Source organism: Helicoverpa zea, chromosome 29 (assembly GCF_022581195.2).
Source record: "Helicoverpa zea isolate HzStark_Cry1AcR chromosome 29, ilHelZeax1.1, whole genome shotgun sequence".
NCBI lineage: Eukaryota > Metazoa > Arthropoda > Insecta > Lepidoptera > Noctuidae > Helicoverpa > Helicoverpa zea.
Genome location: NC_061480.1, coordinates 1686672 through 1706365, shown reverse-complemented (window position 1 = coordinate 1706365; position 19694 = coordinate 1686672). Strand labels below are relative to the sequence as shown.

At 37.4% G+C, this 19694-nt stretch overlaps 1 protein-coding gene across 3 annotated transcripts in view; it reads right to left on the bottom strand.

Moving 5' to 3' along the window:
- Positions 1-4592: 4592 nt before the first annotated feature.
- Positions 4593-19694, bottom strand: part of LOC124644070 (conserved oligomeric Golgi complex subunit 7) — a 52173-nt gene continuing 37071 nt past the window's right edge. For all 3 annotated transcript variants that reach the window (XM_047183274.1, XM_047183276.1, XM_047183275.1), the window contains 8 exons: positions 10214-10347; positions 9191-9325; positions 7882-8068; positions 7453-7635; positions 7015-7109; positions 6365-6448; positions 5815-5908; positions 4593-4796 (listed from right to left, as the gene is read on the bottom strand). In XM_047183274.1, the coding sequence (XP_047039230.1) occupies positions 4690-4796; positions 5815-5908; positions 6365-6448; positions 7015-7109; positions 7453-7635; positions 7882-8068; positions 9191-9325; positions 10214-10347 (1019 nt within the window). In that variant the 3' untranslated portion in view covers positions 4593-4689. The remainder of the gene's footprint in view (positions 4797-5814; positions 5909-6364; positions 6449-7014; positions 7110-7452; positions 7636-7881; positions 8069-9190; positions 9326-10213; positions 10348-19694) is intronic.

Sequence of the window (19694 nt, the reverse complement as noted above, 5' to 3'; positions counted from 1 at the left end):
TTGATACTTAGGACTTTTTACACAAATACAAATTAAACAAATACACTACTGCTTAAAAGGTGAAGGAAAACATCTTGAGGAAACCTGGACTATATAGTCTGAAATCACCAACCCGCATTGATCAAGCGTGGTGATTAATGCTCAATCCTTCTCCGCGTGAGAGGAGGCCGCAGCCCAGCAGTGGGACGATAAAAAGGCTGTAACAGTAAAATAATGACTCAATTGATTGAGTTACTGCTTTTTTGTATTTACATTGATTTTTAGCTGCATTTTATTTTTAAAGAGAGATTTTAAATACAAAAGTCATATTATGAAGATTGTTTGTCTTTAGATTTTTTCGCATAAAAGCATTGTTGTCAGTGATTTTTGAAGTAAAAATTGCAAAATAAATTGTCTACTATTCATGAATTCGATGGACATAATTTCTTCATTATAGTTCGGCCATTCAGAGAATGCGTTCCTGACACGTCGCGATTGAACTGACGACGTAATAACATTCATTGATTATTGATATAATAATGTTGTTTTAATGCTCCTCAATTGTTAAAACGGTAAACAACCAGCAAAAATATTTTTATCGTAACTGCAACGCCATTGCAAAGTTACGTCGTCAGTTCAATCGCGACGTGTCAGGAACGCATTCTCTGAATGGCCGAACTATAGTCGTCATTCATTATAAAAATCTGTATTTCCAAATAAAATAATTCATTCCACCTTTGATTTTCAAAGTAAATATTTTTAATTAAATACTTTTATACTTACCTGTGTATTTAAAAAACAAGGTTTCATCGTCGTTCTTATCAAAAAGTTTTCAATATGTTTTAATTCAAAACGAGGAAATATTTTGCCACTTTATTTATTTCTCTCAAATACCTTTTTATTTTGAATATTTTGTGTAAAAATAAGACGCGTTGAAAACAATTCATGTATGGCTGCATGGTTTGTTCGTCAAAAATGTTGAAAGATGTCCATTTCATTCTATTCTTATACCTTGAAAAAATTATATTCAATGACATTAAAAACGCTATATATTAAAAGTAACAGTATCTCTACGCAAGTATATAATCACATAATCTTCCAATTTTAGAAGATATATAATAAGGTACATTATATATCAGTATATCAAAGTAGGTATAATGTATACAATTTTCACAAATACATTTTTATATACCTGTAACAGTCGGCTTAAGTAGTTTAGTAGCAGATACGAAAAATATTCACAAGAAGCCGATTTTTAAAGCAATAAGCCGCCCGAAGTCTGGGGAGGGCACGTAAAGACGGCGTCCCCGAATGCTACTCAGTAGCAGTCGTTGTTACAATTCCACGTCAGAGGCCGTCAGGCGGATTTGAGAATACTCTGACACATTGTTAGGTGATTAAACCTGCAGCTCACTCGATAAGAAGAACGCAAAAGTCGGTTTCCCTCTAGTTTGAACAGTTAATTATAACGTTTGCACATGTAATAGGCAATTTTTTTCTCATTCACAAAGATATTTTGAAATTTAAATCGCAATATATCAATGTATAATGTAGGATATTTACATGTAGTTTATTGTAGTGACATTTTAAAATAATTAAAATATTACAATCATTCATATTTGATAAGTTTTTTTTTTTGAGAAAATATGACAATAGCTGGGTTTGGGTCCTGACGCAGATTATGTATTTTTAAATCATTTTCGAATAAATTTCGAATTAAAATGATTTGTATATTTGAATCCGTTTTACTCGAACTTGTAGTGTTTTTAGGATTTTTTGGAATTTTTTGAAGTTATATTATCAAAGAAATGAAAATAGTATAAATAACCATACATTGAGAGCTTCGTAACAGTATCTAATATCGTTTTTTTCCTCCAATTTTATTTGGGGTCCGCAAATAACAAAATTGCTATGGATATAGTAATATACAAATTATCAGTTTTAAATATTAAAAATTCTGACAAAAACTTTTTATTGGCAATATAACTTTAAAAAATAATAACAATGTTATACAAACATATACATATATGTATTATAAATAATAAAAAAAATATATAATTATAATAAAACAAAAAATAACTTAATATTAGTACAAGAGCCGTGAGCTACAAGTGTATCCTAGTAATAAATATAAAAACTTTGTAAAATAGCAAAATATATATTTATGTGACTTTTCATATATTTACCTACATACTAATGATATCTTAATTCTTATATAGGAACGTTGACCGGGTATTCTACGAATAGGTATTTCATGTCAAAGTTAACAAAGCTAGTTTTGATATATTGAAAGCTGCTTAGCATTTAGATATTAAAGAATAAAAATATAACAAATTCTTTTTGGATAGTGATAGTGTGAGTGAATGAAATGAAAAATGAAATCGTTTATTTTGCAAGTTGGACATTACATCACTTTTACACGTCATTTTAAGAACGCTGGGGTCATTTCCTAACTGACTGATCTCTGAGAAGAAACGCCGAAACAATCTCATAGTCTCTTTTAAATGTTTTGCTTTTTAACCGACTTCTCAAAAAGTAGGTTTTTAATTCGAATGTTTAGTATTTTCAATGTTTGATTGCCCATACCTCGGTCGTTTACCAACAGTTTTGAACAATTCTTTCTGTTTTTAATACCATTTCGTGCTTTACCCGGTTTATATAAAAAAGTGAAATTTTATCGCTATTTCGCTAATATTAAAATAATATATTATATTTATTATTAAAAATATATATATAGTAATCTTATAAATGTGATAGATTAGTGATATTTTCCGCTTTTTAGATTTTTAAGGTAACGTTAAGTATAAAATAATGAGTATTTATATAATATTAAATTAAATATTTGTGCCCTGAGTGTTATATTGTTGAATTTATGATGTGTATTAACTGTATGTGACGGAATTCTTAATCTTTTTTTAATATATTTACCTTATATATTTATAATTTAACACCGATTAATATTCCACAATAATACATGAGATATTTCCATTAAAATAGTATATTTATAATTAAGTATCTTTCGTAGGTAAATAGATTGTTTTATATGTTTTACTGATATCAAAAAAAGTTCTCAGTTTGATTCTGTATATATGCATGTACGTAGGTACCTGTGTGTATGTTTGTGCGCGATTATCTCACGTTTGGCTTAACCGATTTGGATGAGATTTTTAGCATATTGTTTGTCAGACTAAGTAGAAAGTTACAGATTTATTATTGAAGTCGCTTTTTCCCAAAAAGATTGAGAATTTCCCACAAGTAAGTAAATGTGTTATGTTAAAAACGTAAATGTTTGTTTATTGTTATTTACGTTAATTAGGTATAATCATATCTAGTCCTGCCCTGAACTTCTAAATCTTAAACTTAGATATAAGTTTATATTTTTTAAATTAACTACTGCGCTTGTTGACAAACTTGGCCAAACTTGGCTGTCCAATTTCATGCTATCAAAAACGTTTTCATTTTCATTATCTGAAGAATATATTTGACGTTTTGACAGTTTTTGTAAAGAAAATAATATGTCAAACGTAAATGTCGGTACGGCTGATCTCTCTCCGGTGTTGTCGGATTGTCGTCGCATCGCGCTATGAGAGTGAAGGAATAGTGAGTGCACCTGTGTCCAAGCAAATGCTCGTGCACTATAATATGTCCTGCGCAGCTGACAATCGGTTAGGATGACATCATGATCATGTCAAAACGCCATATTTATTTTTCAGATAAAAGTTAACTGATGATTGCAAAAATAAAAAATATTGACCAAATATCAGTGTTTTTAAAAAACTTGGCTACATATCAAAATTTACATCAAAATATCAAAGAATCTTGGCCTTTTATCATTACCTATTTCATTCTTGTTGTCCATTTTAATATAAAAATAATCATTGTTTAAGTATCTTGGCCTATGTGATGACAATATATGTAAACTTGGCCTCTAGCCAAGTCGTAGACAATAAAAGCGCAGTATTAAAGTGTTGAAGTATGATTTATTAAAAATGTGGGTATATGAACTTATGATGTCGTTTTATTTAATGTGTTTCTTCATAACTCATCATCTCCCGAGCCTTTTCCCAACTATGTTGTGGTCGGCTTCCAGTCTAACCGGATGCAGCTGAGTACCGGTGTTTTACAACGAGCGACTGCCTGTCTGTCCTCCTCGACCCAGTTACCCGGGCAACCTAAAGGCAAAACTGGTTGTCAGACTTATTCACTACCCGTAACAACTGCCTAAGATGTACAAATGACAGCCGGGACTTACAGTTTATCGTGCTTTCCGCAACACGGAGGAACTCGTTAAGACATTGATTTGCTAGTGTAAAACAGCCGTTGATATATATATTAAAAAAAAATACTGTAATACAGAATTGACCTACATCAGACACCAGTATGTCAGTTTAACCCGGTGCGCAGATCTACGCGAGACACAATTGATTTTCTATTGTTCTCTAATTGGCGGCATTCGAGCAGTTAATGCAATTTTGTAACTACCAAATTCAGGTATTTGATGATGCGAGTGTCAGTATGACGAGTGACAGGGAAAAATGAAAATGGAAGAGGACATATTGCGCCGACCCCAAATGAAATTGGGAACAAGGCAGAAGGAAATAAATAAAAAGTGATTGATTGTTTATTAGGCTTTATTTTACAACTTAAAACTACTAAGTTAATGGTTACATAAGTTGGTATAATTTGCTACAATAAGATAAGTTTAACATGTTATTCACTGCTTGGGCTGGGCGTGGCGGCTCGGAGTGATTTTTCTAGATTCCTCAGAGATGGCGTTATTGTACTCCCTAGATCTTCTACCACGCTTGATAAGTATACTGAAATATGGAAAAATATATACGTTTTACGGCCAGTTTCTTCATCAAAAGTTAAAGTTAAAGTAATGTCTAAAGTAAAAGTTACGGTCAAATACGTTTTTTCAAGGTTAAAGTGACACACAACTAATAGAAAAATTGAATTTGACCGCTACTTTAACTTTAGACATTACTTTGACTTTTACTTTGGCTTTAATTTTTGATGAAGAAACTGGCTGTTAGTGGTATTTTTCTTGTTATATAGTTAATAATAGTATATATAGCTGTTTCCTGCGGTTTCACCCGTTCTATGGTATCTACTTTCTGCATCGGAATATAAAATAGTAGTGAAATCGGTTCAGGTAGTTTTAGTGTGACAATTACTTTCGATTAAAATATATTTGTTTTATACTTAGTGACTAGCTGTTTTCCCGCGGTTTCACCCGCGTCCTGTGGGAATTACTGCCAGTATCGGGATAAAATATAGCCTTTGTCAATCGCAGCTCGCAGATAATGTAGCATTCTAATGGTGAAAGAATTTTGTAAATCGGTCCAGTAGCAAGTTATTTTTTTTTTTTTTAATCCAAAATATGTTTTTCCTCTTTATATTATACTTAGATTTATAGATCATCATCCTCCGAGCCTTTTCCCAAACTATGTTGGGGTCGGCTTCCAGTCTAACCGGATTCAGCTGAGTACCAGTGCTTTACAAGAAGCGACTGCCTATCTGACCTCCTCAACCCAGTTACCCGGGCAACCCGATACCCCTTGGTTAGACTGGTGTCAGACTTACTGGCTTCTGACTACCCGTAACGACTGCCAAGGATGTTCAATGACAGCCGGGACCTACAGTTTAACGTGCCATCCGAAACACAGTCATTGGTGTCTAAGATATACTTAGAAAGTACATACAAACTTAGAAAAGTTGCATTGGTACTTGCCTGACCTGGAATCGAACCCGCGCCCTCATACTCGAGAGGTTGGTTCTTTGCCCACTAGGCCACCACGACTTAGATTTATAGATACTTATAAAAAATCTTACCGATATCATTGAGACAGCGTTTAGTGCCCAAGGCATCCATATTCCTAATATTTAGGATTTTCTCAGCATAAACCTCGCAGGTATGGGTGCAAACCTAGAATAATAATAAATAAAAAAATATAGTATATTTTTTTAGAAACAAGTACTAAATATATCGGTCTATATGTATGTCGGTCCTGCTTGTGATCTCCCTCCGGTGGTGTAGGTTGAAGGAATAGTGAGTGCACCTGTGTCCAAGCAAATGCTCGTGCACTATAATATGTCCTGCGCAGCTGGCTGATCTCCTTACATGAGGACAGCCACCGTGGCCGACAATCGGCTTGGAGAATATCATAAGCAGACATAAACCGTCGTACCACAAAAACTTTTAAACGTCTGTTTAGTACTTGTCTAAAAAAATGACAAATTATGACGTTGAAATAAGGTCCGTTTTACAGCGACACTTTTTTAAACAAGTGTTCAACAGATGTTTAAGTTTTAGTAGAAAGGCTGGTAGCGTCCATTTTTTTAGAAATTGCACCCTGGTATAAGTAAATATGATATTTCTTACGTCAGATAAAAACTGCAATGGAGCCTGTTTCTCTGACAGATGCAACTCCAAATGCTGTGGCAAAGTCATCAGGTATTGTCCAATCTGAGAAAAAGAAATAACATTAATTCATCATCATCATCATCATCATCTCAGGCATAGGACGTCCACTGCTGAACATAGGCCTCCCCCTTAGATCTCCACAGATACCTGTTGGAGGCGACCTGCATCCAGCGTCGACGGCGACCTTTATAAGGTCGTCTGTCCTTAGTTAAAACTGCCTTCTAAAAGTTAAAGTCGTGGTGGCCTAGTGGGTAAAGAACCAACTTCTCAAGTATGAGTATGTTCGATTCCAGGTCAGGCAAGTACCAATGCAACTTTTCTAAGTTTGTATGTACTTTCTAAGCATATCTTGGACACCAATGACTGTGTTTCGGATGGCACGTTAAACTGTAGGTCCCGGCTGTCATTGAACATCTTTGGCAGTCGTTATGAGTAGTCAGAAGCCAGTAAGTCTGACAACCAGTCTTACCATCGGGTTGTATACGTAACTGGGTTAAGGTCAGATAGACAGTCGCTCCTTGTAAAGCACTGGTACTCAGCTGCATCCGGTTAGACTGGAAGCCGACCCCAACATAGATGGGAAAAGGCTAGGCAGATAATGAACTTACCTCAGTAATATACTCTTGTGGTGATAGGGCGAAATCTGGTAAATCCGTAGACAATGCATCGTTGTTATTCCAAACTGACAGTTGGGGTATTTTCTCTGTAACAAAATTTTGTTTATTGGGTAGTTGGTCAATGAGTGTGTTAGTGAGTTGGTTAATGAGTGTATAAGTGAGTGTGTCTAAAGCAATTAGTTCAGCGAGTGAGTTTATTAGTAAATGGTTTCGTCAGTGTATGAATGAGTGCATTAATGGCTACGGTTTGTGAGTTTATTAGGGAATGGTTATCTGAGTGTATGAATGACTGTAGCGAGCTAGTTTATTCGTTAATTATTAGACGAGTGCATTAATGAGTGCACGAATGACAACTGCACGTGAGTGTACGAATGACAACAGCGAGTGAGTGTACGAATGAGTGACTGTTTAGATAGTCCAGCTACTAACCTAGTTGCACATCCACAGGGTTCCTGAGCACGGCGCGGGCTAGCCCTCGCAGCTGTTCGGCGGAGCGGCGCAGCCCGGCAGCGGAAGCCGGAGGCTCCGCCCTGTATGACGGGAGCCGTTGACGTACCTCCGCTTCTAGTAATAAAGTTGGGAGGTCATGGAGGGGGGTCAGGTGTTTTGTTTCTGAAATAAAAAACAAGTTAAATTGGTAGGTCCCGGTTGAACATCTTTGGCAGTCGTTATGGGTAGTCAGAAGCCAGTAGTCTTACCAAGGGATATTGGGTCTTACCTAGGAGAATCGAGTTGCCCAAGTTACTGGGTTGAGGAGATCAGATAAGCATCCACTCTATATGGCATACTGGTACTCAGCTGCATCCGATTAGACTGGAAGCCGACCAACCCAAAATAGTGCTCGGGAGATGATCTTACCTTCCTCCACCTTCATGCTGGCTAGAGTCTCCAAGATGTTGGCAGCAGCAGTCTGCAGCATCAGAGAGGCTGGGAAACAGCTGGATAACACTCCAGTGGTCTGACCAGATGTGGCTGATGATAGGAACGTAGACTCTATGCGGCGACTGTGACTTGATATCAGAGAAGAGAGTGATGATATGAAGTTCTGGAAATAATATTATTCGTTTATTACTATCTATACTGTATGTCTCTTCCAGACCTCGGGACTATAGAGTCCCGGATTTTTGGGAGGCGAACGTGGGGCCGAAGCCAACACGCTGAAGCCCTTTTGAGACAACTTTAATGAAATGGCGACACAAAACCGACGATTATCCCCGTATACACTATAGAAATGTACCCAAGGACAATCCCCGGTTCTGTGCTAAACTATTGCTAACTATGGATGAAAACTACTTGGGCTATTGTGATGGGATGCTAATGGACTAGGAATGGGGAAACTACGGGAACTATGGCACCTGCCGATGACAATGTATTAAATACATGTTAAAATGGCAGGTGGAGACTCGCCAACTCACTTACTGGGCCCCCGGGAATCAGTCACTGAAAAGCAACAAGAGGGCAACAGGGACATGAGCGGCTGAGAAGGGTGAGGATACCTCGGCGGACTTTAAACGCAGATCACGCGCTCCCTGTGGGTCCAGCATCACCGGCCCACTCGCCACTTACCACGAGGCACCTACCCTCCGAGCAGGACTAACCTTGCTCTAGCGACTCCACTCTGACCGGCCGATGAAGGCAAGCCAAGAGGCGGGAGACCTATCCCCCGTCATGCTTCACTCCGGCAGGCCGGAGATGGGGGACAGTATACTCTCCCTGGAGCACTCGGATATATAGCCCCGCGGGGTCGCTACTCCCCGTCATCCGCCTCAGATGCCCTGCGGGGCTATCTATACTAATATTATAAAGCTGAAGAGTTTGTTAGTTTGTTTGTTTGTTTGTTTGAACACGCTAATCTCAGGAACTACTGGACCGATTTGAAAAATTCTTTCAGTGTTAGATAGCCCATTTATCGAGGAAGGCTATAGGCTACTTTTTATTCGGGTTCGTGCAGAGGTTCCCACGGGATGCGGGTGAAACCGCTGGCAGAAGCTAGTAATAAATAAAATTTCAAAGTTCCCCATGTTTCCCGTGTGCAAAAAAAAAAATATTCAAGGTCAAAGGTTGTTTTTTTTTTTGTGATTTCCAGGAAAACGGTAAGCGAAGCGGCCAGCGATGACACTCCCCGTGTATAAAAAGAAGTACTGTAGGTAAAGAAATTTAAACTTACCTCTACGGCAGGCATATAGTACGGATACATGGCGTCCCCAGCAATCTTCCTAGCGCGACTCTGAGCTGTGACCAGCCAGCCTTCACAGCGCTCCGACACTGTCAGAATAGCTCTGGAAAGTTCTAGGAGATCCTCCTGGAATAACCGTCAAAATATCGTAAGGACTTTAACTCCAGCACTCAGAGACATCTACCCCCTTACTTATAAAAATCTCTAATCACCTTCTAAGCAACATTTTAACTAATCTCTACTAAAAGCCTTAAGTAGTGATTAAATGTTAGTTAAGACATGCTTAAGCAACGTTTATAAGTAAGAATTTTCTTAAACAGCCCGTAAGTATTACTTATTATTTAATTCACGTTTATAAGTAAGGCTGTTAATGGTTCTCCGTAGTGACGAATTGTCAAAGAAATCCTTCGCTAAGGAATGGCTTAAGTAGCCATGAAATGTCTCTAAGTGCTGGGGTAATTCTTTCTTCTTACTTTTAGGAGGAAGGTGATGATTAGAAATGTAGTATATCCAATACTGGTAGGAGCAAAGAACCGATGGATGGACTGTGTGAAAGTCGACATGGCTAGAAAGAATGTTACTTGAGAGATGACGGCAGATAGAAGAGTATGGAAGGAGAAAACATGCTGCGCCGACCATTGACATAAGGGCAGGAGGATGATGATGATAAGTAACGACTTTTATTCATAGTGAACATTTAATAAGTATTGTTGGTGAATAGCTCCGTGGATCAGACCATTTTATCATGACGAGTTCCTCCTTGTTTCGAAAGAATTGATAAATTGGTGGGTCCCGGGAAACGAAGGATAGATAAGCGGAAATGCCGTAAGGCCGGTATGCACCTTCTTCTAGGTCAACTACGGACGGCGGTATGATCAGAACGATCCGTTACTAGTGAACTGACGATGCGTTCGGGGAAAGGACTCGAAAGATTTTTTTCTAAAGACAGTTTATAATCTACTTTTGCTAATAGCAGGCAGAACCGCGGTTTAGAACTAGTGTATACAACATTACCTGTTTAAGCTGTGGATCATTCAAATAATTGAGCAACAACTGCGATTGTAACTCCGTGTATTTCGGCAGAAGTTCTCTCAGCGGCGCGTACGCAGCTCTCCCGAATTCCCTCAATATGCCCGCCAGAAGAGTTTCTATGGACAATATTGTCTTTTAAATACCAAAAAGAAATAATATTTTATTTATTTAAACATACACACTATCATTACAGCTTAACTTAACCAATACGATATGGTCACATCACAATCTATACTATAAATTATATATTATAATATTATAAAGCTGAAGAGTTTGTTTGTTTGTTAGAAAGCGTCAATCTCAGGAACTACTGGTCCGATTTGAAAATATCTTTCAGTGTTCGATAGCCCATTTATCGAGGAAGGCTATAGGCTATATATCATCACGGTAAGACTAAAAGAAGCAGACCAATAATGAATAATATTACAAAATCGGGGGTTGAAATTCATAGTGTACATAAGGAAATACATAGGGCAGTACATAGAGTGTACATAGGGGAGTACATAGAGTGTACATAAGGAAATACATAGGGCAGTACATAGAGTGTACATAGGGGAGTATATAGTGTACATAGGTGAGTACATAGAGCGTACATAGGGGAGTACATAAGGAAATACATAGGGAAGTACACAGAGTGTACATAGGGGAGTACATAGAGTGTACATAGGGGAGTACATAGAGTGTACATAGGGGAGTACATAGAGTGTACATAGGGGAGTACATAGAGTGTACATTAGGAAATACATAGAGGAGTACATAGAGTGTACATAAGGAAATACATAGGAAGGACATAGAATGTACATAGGGGAGTACATAGAGTGTACATAAGGAAATACATAGGGCAGTACATAGAATGTACATAGGGGAGTACATAGAGTGTACATAAAGAAATACATAGGGGAGTACATAGTGTACATAAAGAAATACATAGGGGAGTACATAGAGTGTACATAGGGGAGTACATAGAGTGTACATAAGGAAATACATAGAGGAGTACATAGAGTGTACATAAGGAAATACATAGAGCAGTACATAGAATGTACATAGGGGAGTACATAGACTGTACATAGGGGAGTACATAGAGTGTACATAGGGGAGTACATAGAGTGTACATAGGGGAGTACATAGAGTGTACATTAGGAAATACATAGGGCAGTACATAGAATGTACATAAGGAAATACATAGAGCAGTACATAGAATGTACATAGGGGAGTACATAGAGTGTACATAAGGAAATACATAGGGCAGTACATAGAGTGTACATAAGGAAATACATAGAGGAGTACATAGAGTGTACATAGGGGAGTACATAGAATGTACATAGGGGAGTACATAGAGTGTACATAAGGAAATACATAGAGGAGTACATAGAGTGTACATAAGGAAATACATAGGGCAGTACATAGAATGTACATAGGGGAGTGCATAGAGTGTACATAAAGAAATACATAGGGGAGTACATAAGGAAATACATAGGGCAATACATAGAGTGTACATAGGTGAGTACATAGAGTGTACATAAGGAAATACATAGAGCAGTACATAGAGTGTACATAGTTGAGTACATGGAGCCTACATAGGGGAGTACATAGAGTGTACATAAGGAAATACATAGGGCAGTACATAGAGTGTACATAAGGAAATACATAGAGGAGTACATAGAGTGTACATAGGGGAGTACATAGAATGTACATAAGGGAGTACATAGAGTGTACATAAGGAAATACATAGAGGAGTACATAGAGTGTACATAAGGAAATACATAGGGCAGTACATAGAATGTACATAGGGGAGTGCATAGTGTACATAAAGAAATACATAGGGGAGTACATAGAGTGTACATAGGGGAGTACATAGAATGTACATAGGGGAGTACATAGAGTGTACATAGGTGAGTACATAGAGTGTACATAAAGAAATACATAGGGGAGTACATAAAGTGTACATAGGGGAGTACATAGAGCGTACATAGGGGAGTACATAAGGAAATACATAGGGGAGTACATAAAGTGTACATAGGGGAGTACATAGAGCGTACATAGGGGAGTACATAAGGAAATACATAGGGCAATACATAGAGCGTACATAGGGGAGTACATAGAGTGTACATAAGGAAATACATAGGGCAGTACATAGAATGTACATAGGGAAGTACATAGACTGTACATAGGGGAGTACATAGAGTGTACATAGGGGAGTACATATAGTGTACATAAGGAAATACATTGGGGAGTACATAGAGTGTACATAAGGAAATACATAGAGGAGTACATTGTGTACATAAGGAAATACATAGGGCAGTACATAGAGAGTACATAGGGGAGTACATAGAGTGTACATAAGAAAATACATAGAGCAGTACATAGAATGTACATAGGGGAGTACATAGAATGTACATAAGGGAGTACATAGAGTGTACATAAGGAAATACATAGAGGAGTACATAGAGTGTACATAAGGAAATACATAGGGCAGCACATAGAATGTACATAAGGAAATACATAGAGCAGTACATAGAATGTACATAGGGGAGTACATAGAGTGTACATAAGGAAATACATAGGGCAGTACATAGAGTGTACATAAGGAAATACATAGAGGAGTACATAGAGTGTACATAGGGGAGTACATAGAGTGTACATAGGTGAGTACATAGAGCGTAAATAGGGGAGTACATAGAGTGTACATAAGGAAATACATAGGGCAGTACATAGAGTGTACATAAGGAAATACATAGAGGAGTACATAGAGTGTACATAAGGAAATACATAGAGCAGTACATAGAATGTACATAGGGCAGTACATAGAGTGTACATAGGTGAGTACATAGAGCGTAAATAGGGGAGTACATAGAGTGTACATAGGGGAGTACATAGAGTGTACATAAGGAAATACATAGAGGAGTACATAGAGTGTACATAAGGAAATACATAGGGCAGTACATAGAGAGTACATAGGGGAGTACATAGAGTGTACATAAGAAAATACATAGGGCAGTACATAGAATGTACATAGGGCAGTACATAGAATGTACATAGGGCAGTACATAGAATGTACATAGGGGAGTACATAGAGTGTACATAGGGGAGTACATAGATTGTACATAAGGAAATACATAGAGCAGTACATAGAATGTACATAGGGGAGTACATAGAGTGTACATAAGGAAATACATAGGGCAGTACATAGAGTGTACATAAGGAAATACATAGAGGAGTACATAGAGTGTACATAAGGAAATACATAGAGCAGTACATAGAATGTACATAGGGCAGTACATAGAGTGTACATAGGTGAGTACATAAAACGTAAATAGGGGAGTACATAGAGTGTACATAAGGAAATACATAGGGCAGTACATAGAATGTACATAAGGAAATACATAGAGCAGTACATAGAATGTACATAGGGCAGTACATAGAATGTACATAAGGGAGTACATAGAGTGTACATAAGGAAATACATAGAGGAGTACATAGAGTGTACATAAGGAAATACATAGGGCAGCACATAGAATGTACATAAGGAAATACATAGAGCAGTACATAGAATGTACATAGGGGAGTACATAGAGTGTACATAGGTGAGTACATAGAGCGTAAATAGGGGAGTACATAGAGTGTACATAAGGAAATACATAGGGCAGCACATAGAATGTACATAAGGAAATACATAGGGCAGTACATAGAATGTACATAGGGGAGTGCATAGAGTGTACATAAAGAAATACATAGGGGAGTACATAGAGTGTACATAGGGGAGTACATAGAGTGTACATAGGTGAGTACATAGAGTGTACATAAAGAAATACATAGGGGAGTACATAAAGTGTACATAGGGGAGTACATAAGGAAATACATAGGGCAATACATAGAGTGTACATAGGTGAGTACATAGAGTGTACATAAGGAAATACATAGAGCAGTACATAGAGTGTACATAGTTGAGTACATAGAGCCTACATAGGGGAGTACATAGAGTGTACATAAGGAAATACATAGGGCAGTACATAGAGTGTACATAAGGAAATACATAGAGGAGTACATAGAGTGTACATAGGGGAGAACATAGAATGTACATAAGGGAGTACATAGAGTGTACATAAGGAAATACATAGAGGAGTACATAGAGTGTACATAAGGAAATACATAGGGCAGTACATAGAATGTACATAGGGGAGTGCATAGAGTGTACATAAAGAAATACATAGGGGAGTACATAGAGTGTACATAGGTGAGTACATAGAGTGTACATAAAGAAATACATAGGGGAGTACATAAAGTGTACATAGGGGAGTACATAGAGTGTACATAAGGAAATACATAGGGCAGTACATAGTGTACATAAGGAAATACATAGGGCAGTACATAGAAAGTACATAGGGGAGTACATAGGGTGTACATAAAGAAATACATAGGGGAGTACATAGTGTACATAAAGAAATACATAGGGGAGTACATAGAGTGTACATAGGGGAGTACATAGAGTGTACATAAGGAAATACATAGAGGAGTACATAGAGTGTACATAAGGAAATACATAGAGCAGTACATAGAATGTACATAGGGGAGTACATAGACTGTACATAGGGGAGTACATAGAGTGTACATAGGGGAGTACATATAGTGTACATAAGGAAATACATAGGGGAGTACATAGAGTGTACATAAGGAAATACATAGGGCAGTACATAGAATGTACATAGGGGAGTGCATAGAGTGTACATAAAGAAATACATAGGGGAGTACATAGAGTGTACATAGGGGAGTACATAGAATGTACATAGGGGAGTACATAGAGTGTACATAGGGGAGTACATAGATTGTACATAAGGTAATACATAGGGAAGTACAAAGAGTGTACATAGGGGAGTACATAGAGTGTACATAGGTGAGTACATAGAGTGTACATAAAGAAATACATAGGGGAGTACATAAAGTGTACATAGGGGAGTACATAAGGAAATACATAGGGCAATACATAGAGTGTACATAGGTGAGTACATAGAGTGTACATAAGGAAATACATAGAGCAGTACATAGAGTGTACATAGTTGAGTACATAGAGCCTACATAGGGGAGTACATAGTGTACATAAGGAAATACATAGGGCAGTACATAGAGTGTACATAAGGAAATACATAGAGGAGTACATAGAGTGTACATAGGGGAGTACATAGAATGTACATAAGGGAGTACATAGAGTGTACATAAGGAAATACATAGAGGAGTACATAGAGTGTACATAAGGAAATACATAGAGCAGTACATAGAATGTACATAGGGCAGTACATAGAGTGTACATAGGTGAGTACATAGAGCGTAAATAGGGGAGTACATAGAGTGTACATAAAGAAATACATAGGGGAGTACATAGAGTGTACATAAGGAAATACATAGGGCAGTACATAGAGTGTACATAAGGAAATACATAGAGGAGTACATAGAGTGTACATAGGGGAGTACATAGAATGTACATAAGGGAGTACATAGAGTGTACATAAGGAAATACATAGAGGAGTACATAGAGTGTACATAAGGAAATACATAGGGCAGCACATAGAATGTACATAAGGAAATACATAGAGCAGTACATAGAATGTACATAGGGGAGTACATAGAGTGTACATAAGGAAATACATAGGGCAGTACATAGAGTGTACATAAGGAAATACATAGAGGAGTACATAGAGTGTACATAGGGGAGTACATAGAATGTACATAGGGGAGTACATAGAGTGTACATAAGGAAATACATAGGGCAGTACATAGAATGTACATAAGGAAATACATAGAGGAGTACATAGAGTGTACATAAGGAAATACATAGAGCAGTACATAGAATGTACATAGGGCAGTACATAGAGTGTACATAGGTGAGTACATAGAGCGTAAATAGGGGAGTACATAGAGTGTACATAAGGAAATACATAGGGCAGCACATAGAATGTACATAAGGAAATACATAGAGCAGTACATAGAATGTACATAGGGGAGTACATAGAGTGTACATAAGGAAATACATAGGGCAGTACATAGAGTGTACATAAGGAAATACATAGAGGAGTACATAGAGTGTACATAAGGAAATACATAGAGCAGTACATAGAATGTACATAGGGCAGTACATAGAGTGTACATAGGTGAGTACATAGAGCGTAAATAGGGGAGTACATAGAGTGTACATAAGGAAATACATAGGGCAGTACATAGAGTGTACATAAGGAAATACATAGAGGAGTACATAGAGTGTACATAAGGAAATACATAGAGCAGTACATAGAATGTACATAGGGCAGTACATAGAGTGTACATAGGTGAGTACATAGAGCGTAAATAGGGGAGTACATAGAGTGTACATAGGGGAGTACATAGAGTGTACATAAGGAAATACATAGAGGAGTACATAGAGTGTACATAAGGAAATACATAGAGCAGTACATAGAATGTACATAGGGCAGTACATAGAGTGTACATAGGTGAGTACATAGAGCGTAAATAGGGGAGTACATAGAGTGTACATAGGGGAGTACATAGAGTGTACATAAGGAAATACATAGAGGAGTACATAGAGTGTACATAAGGAAATACATAGGGCAGTACATAGAGAGTACATAGGGGAGTACATAGAGTGTACATAAGAAAATACATAGGGCAGTACATAGAATGTACATAGGGCAGTACATAGAATGTACATAGGGGAGTACATAGAGTGTACATAGGGGAGTACATAGATTGTACATAAGGAAATACATAGAGCAGTACATAGAATGTACATAGGGGAGTACATAGAGTGTACATAAGGAAATACATAGGGCAGTACATAGAGTGTACATAAGGAAATACATAGAGGAGTACATAGAGTGTACATAAGGAAATACATAGAGCAGTACATAGAATGTACATAGGGCAGTACATAGAGTGTACATAGGTGAGTACATAAAACGTAAATAGGGGAGTACATAGAGTGTACATAAGGAAATACATAGGGCAGTACATAGAATGTACATAAGGAAATACATAGAGCAGTACATAGAATGTACATAGGGCAGTACATAGAATGTACATAAGGGAGTACATAGAGTGTACATAAGGAAATACATAGGGCAGCACATAGAATGTACATAAGGAAATACATAGAGCAGTACATAGAATGTACATAGGGGAGTACATAGAGTGTACATAGGTGAGTACATAGAGCGTAAATAGGGGAGTACATAGAGTGTACATAAGGAAACACATAGGGCAGCACATAGAATGTACATAAGGAAATACATAGGGCAGTACATAGAATGTACATAGGGGAGTGCATAGTGTACATAAAGAAATACATAGGGGAGTACATAGAGTGTACATAGGGGAGTACATAGAGTGTACATAGGTGAGTACATAGAGTGTACATAAAGAAATACATAGGGGAGTACATAAAGTGTACATAGGGGAGTACATAAGGAAATACATAGGGCAATACATAGAGTGTACATAGGTGAGTACATAGAGTGTACATAAGGAAATACATAGAGCAGTACATAGAGTGTACATAGTTGAGTACATAGAGCCTACATAGGGGAGTACATAGAGTGTACATAAGGAAATACATAGGGCAGTACATAGAGTGTACATAAGGAAATACATAGAGGAGTACATAGAGTGTACATAAGGAAATACATAGAGCAGTACATAGAATGTACATAGGGCAGTACATAGAGTGTACATAGGTGAGTACATAAAACGTAAATAGGGGAGTACATAGAGTGTACATAAGGAAATACATAGGGCAGTACATAGAATGTACATAAGGAAATACATAGAGCAGTACATAGAATGTACATAGGGCAGTACATAGAATGTACATAAGGGAGTACATAGAGTGTACATAAGGAAATACATAGGGCAGCACATAGAATGTACATAAGGAAATACATAGAGCAGTACATAGAATGTACATAGGGGAGTACATAGAGTGTACATAGGTGAGTACATAGAGCGTAAATAGGGGAGTACATAGAGTGTACATAAGGAAACACATAGGGCAGCACATAGAATGTACATAAGGAAATACATAGGGCAGTACATAGAATGTACATAGGGGAGTGCATAGTGTACATAAAGAAATACATAGGGGAGTACATAGAGTGTACATAGGGGAGTACATAGAGTGTACATAGGTGAGTACATAGAGTGTACATAAAGAAATACATAGGGGAGTACATAAAGTGTACATAGGGGAGTACATAAGGAAATACATAGGGCAATACATAGAGTGTACATAGGTGAGTACATAGAGTGTACATAAGGAAATACATAGAGCAGTACATAGAGTGTACATAGTTGAGTACATAGAGCCTACATAGGGGAGTACATAGAGTGTACATAAGGAAATACATAGGGCAGTACATAGAGTGTACATAAGGAAATACATAGAGGAGTACATAGAGTGTACATAGGGGAGAACATAGAATGTACATAAGGGAGTACATAGAGTGTACATAAGGAAATACATAGAGGAGTACATAGAGTGTACATAAGGAAATACATAGGGGAGTACATAGAGTGTACATAGATGAGTACATAGAGTGTACATAAAGAAATACATAGGGGAGTACATAAAGTGTACATAGGGGAGTACATAAGGAAATACATAGGGCAATACATAGAGTGTACATAGGTGAGTACATAGAGTGTACATAAGGAAATACATAGAGCAGTACATAGAGTGTACATAGTTGAGTACATAGAGCCTACATAGGGGAGTACATAGTGTACATAAGGAAATACATAGGGCAGTACATAGAGTGTACATAAGGAAATACATAGAGGAGTACATAGAGTGTACATAGGGGAGTACATAGAATGTACATAAGGGAGTACATAGAGTGTACATAAGGAAATACATAGAGGAGTACATAGAGTGTACATAAGGAAATACATAGGGCAGCACATAGAATGTACATAAGGAAATACATAGAGCAGTACATAGAATGTACATAGGGGAGTACATAGAGTGTACATAAGGAAATACATAGGGCAGTACATAGAGTGTACATAAGGAAATACATAGAGGAGTACATAGAGTGTACATAGGGGAGTACATAGAATGTACATAGGGGAGTACATAGAGTGTACATAAGGAAATACATAGAGCAGTACATAGAATGTACATAGGGCAGTACATAGAGTGTACATAGGTGAGTACATAGAGCGTAAATAGGGGAGTACATAGAGTGTACATAAGGAAATACATAGAGCAGTACATAGAATGTACATAGGGGAGTACATAGAGTGTACATAAGGAAATACATAGAGGAGTACATAGAGTGTACATAGGGGAGTACATTGTGAACATAAGGAAATACATAGGGCAGTACATAGAGAGTACATAGGGGAGTACATAGAGTGTACATAAGAAAATACATAGGGGAGTACATAGAATGTACATAGGAGAGTACATAGAGTGTACATA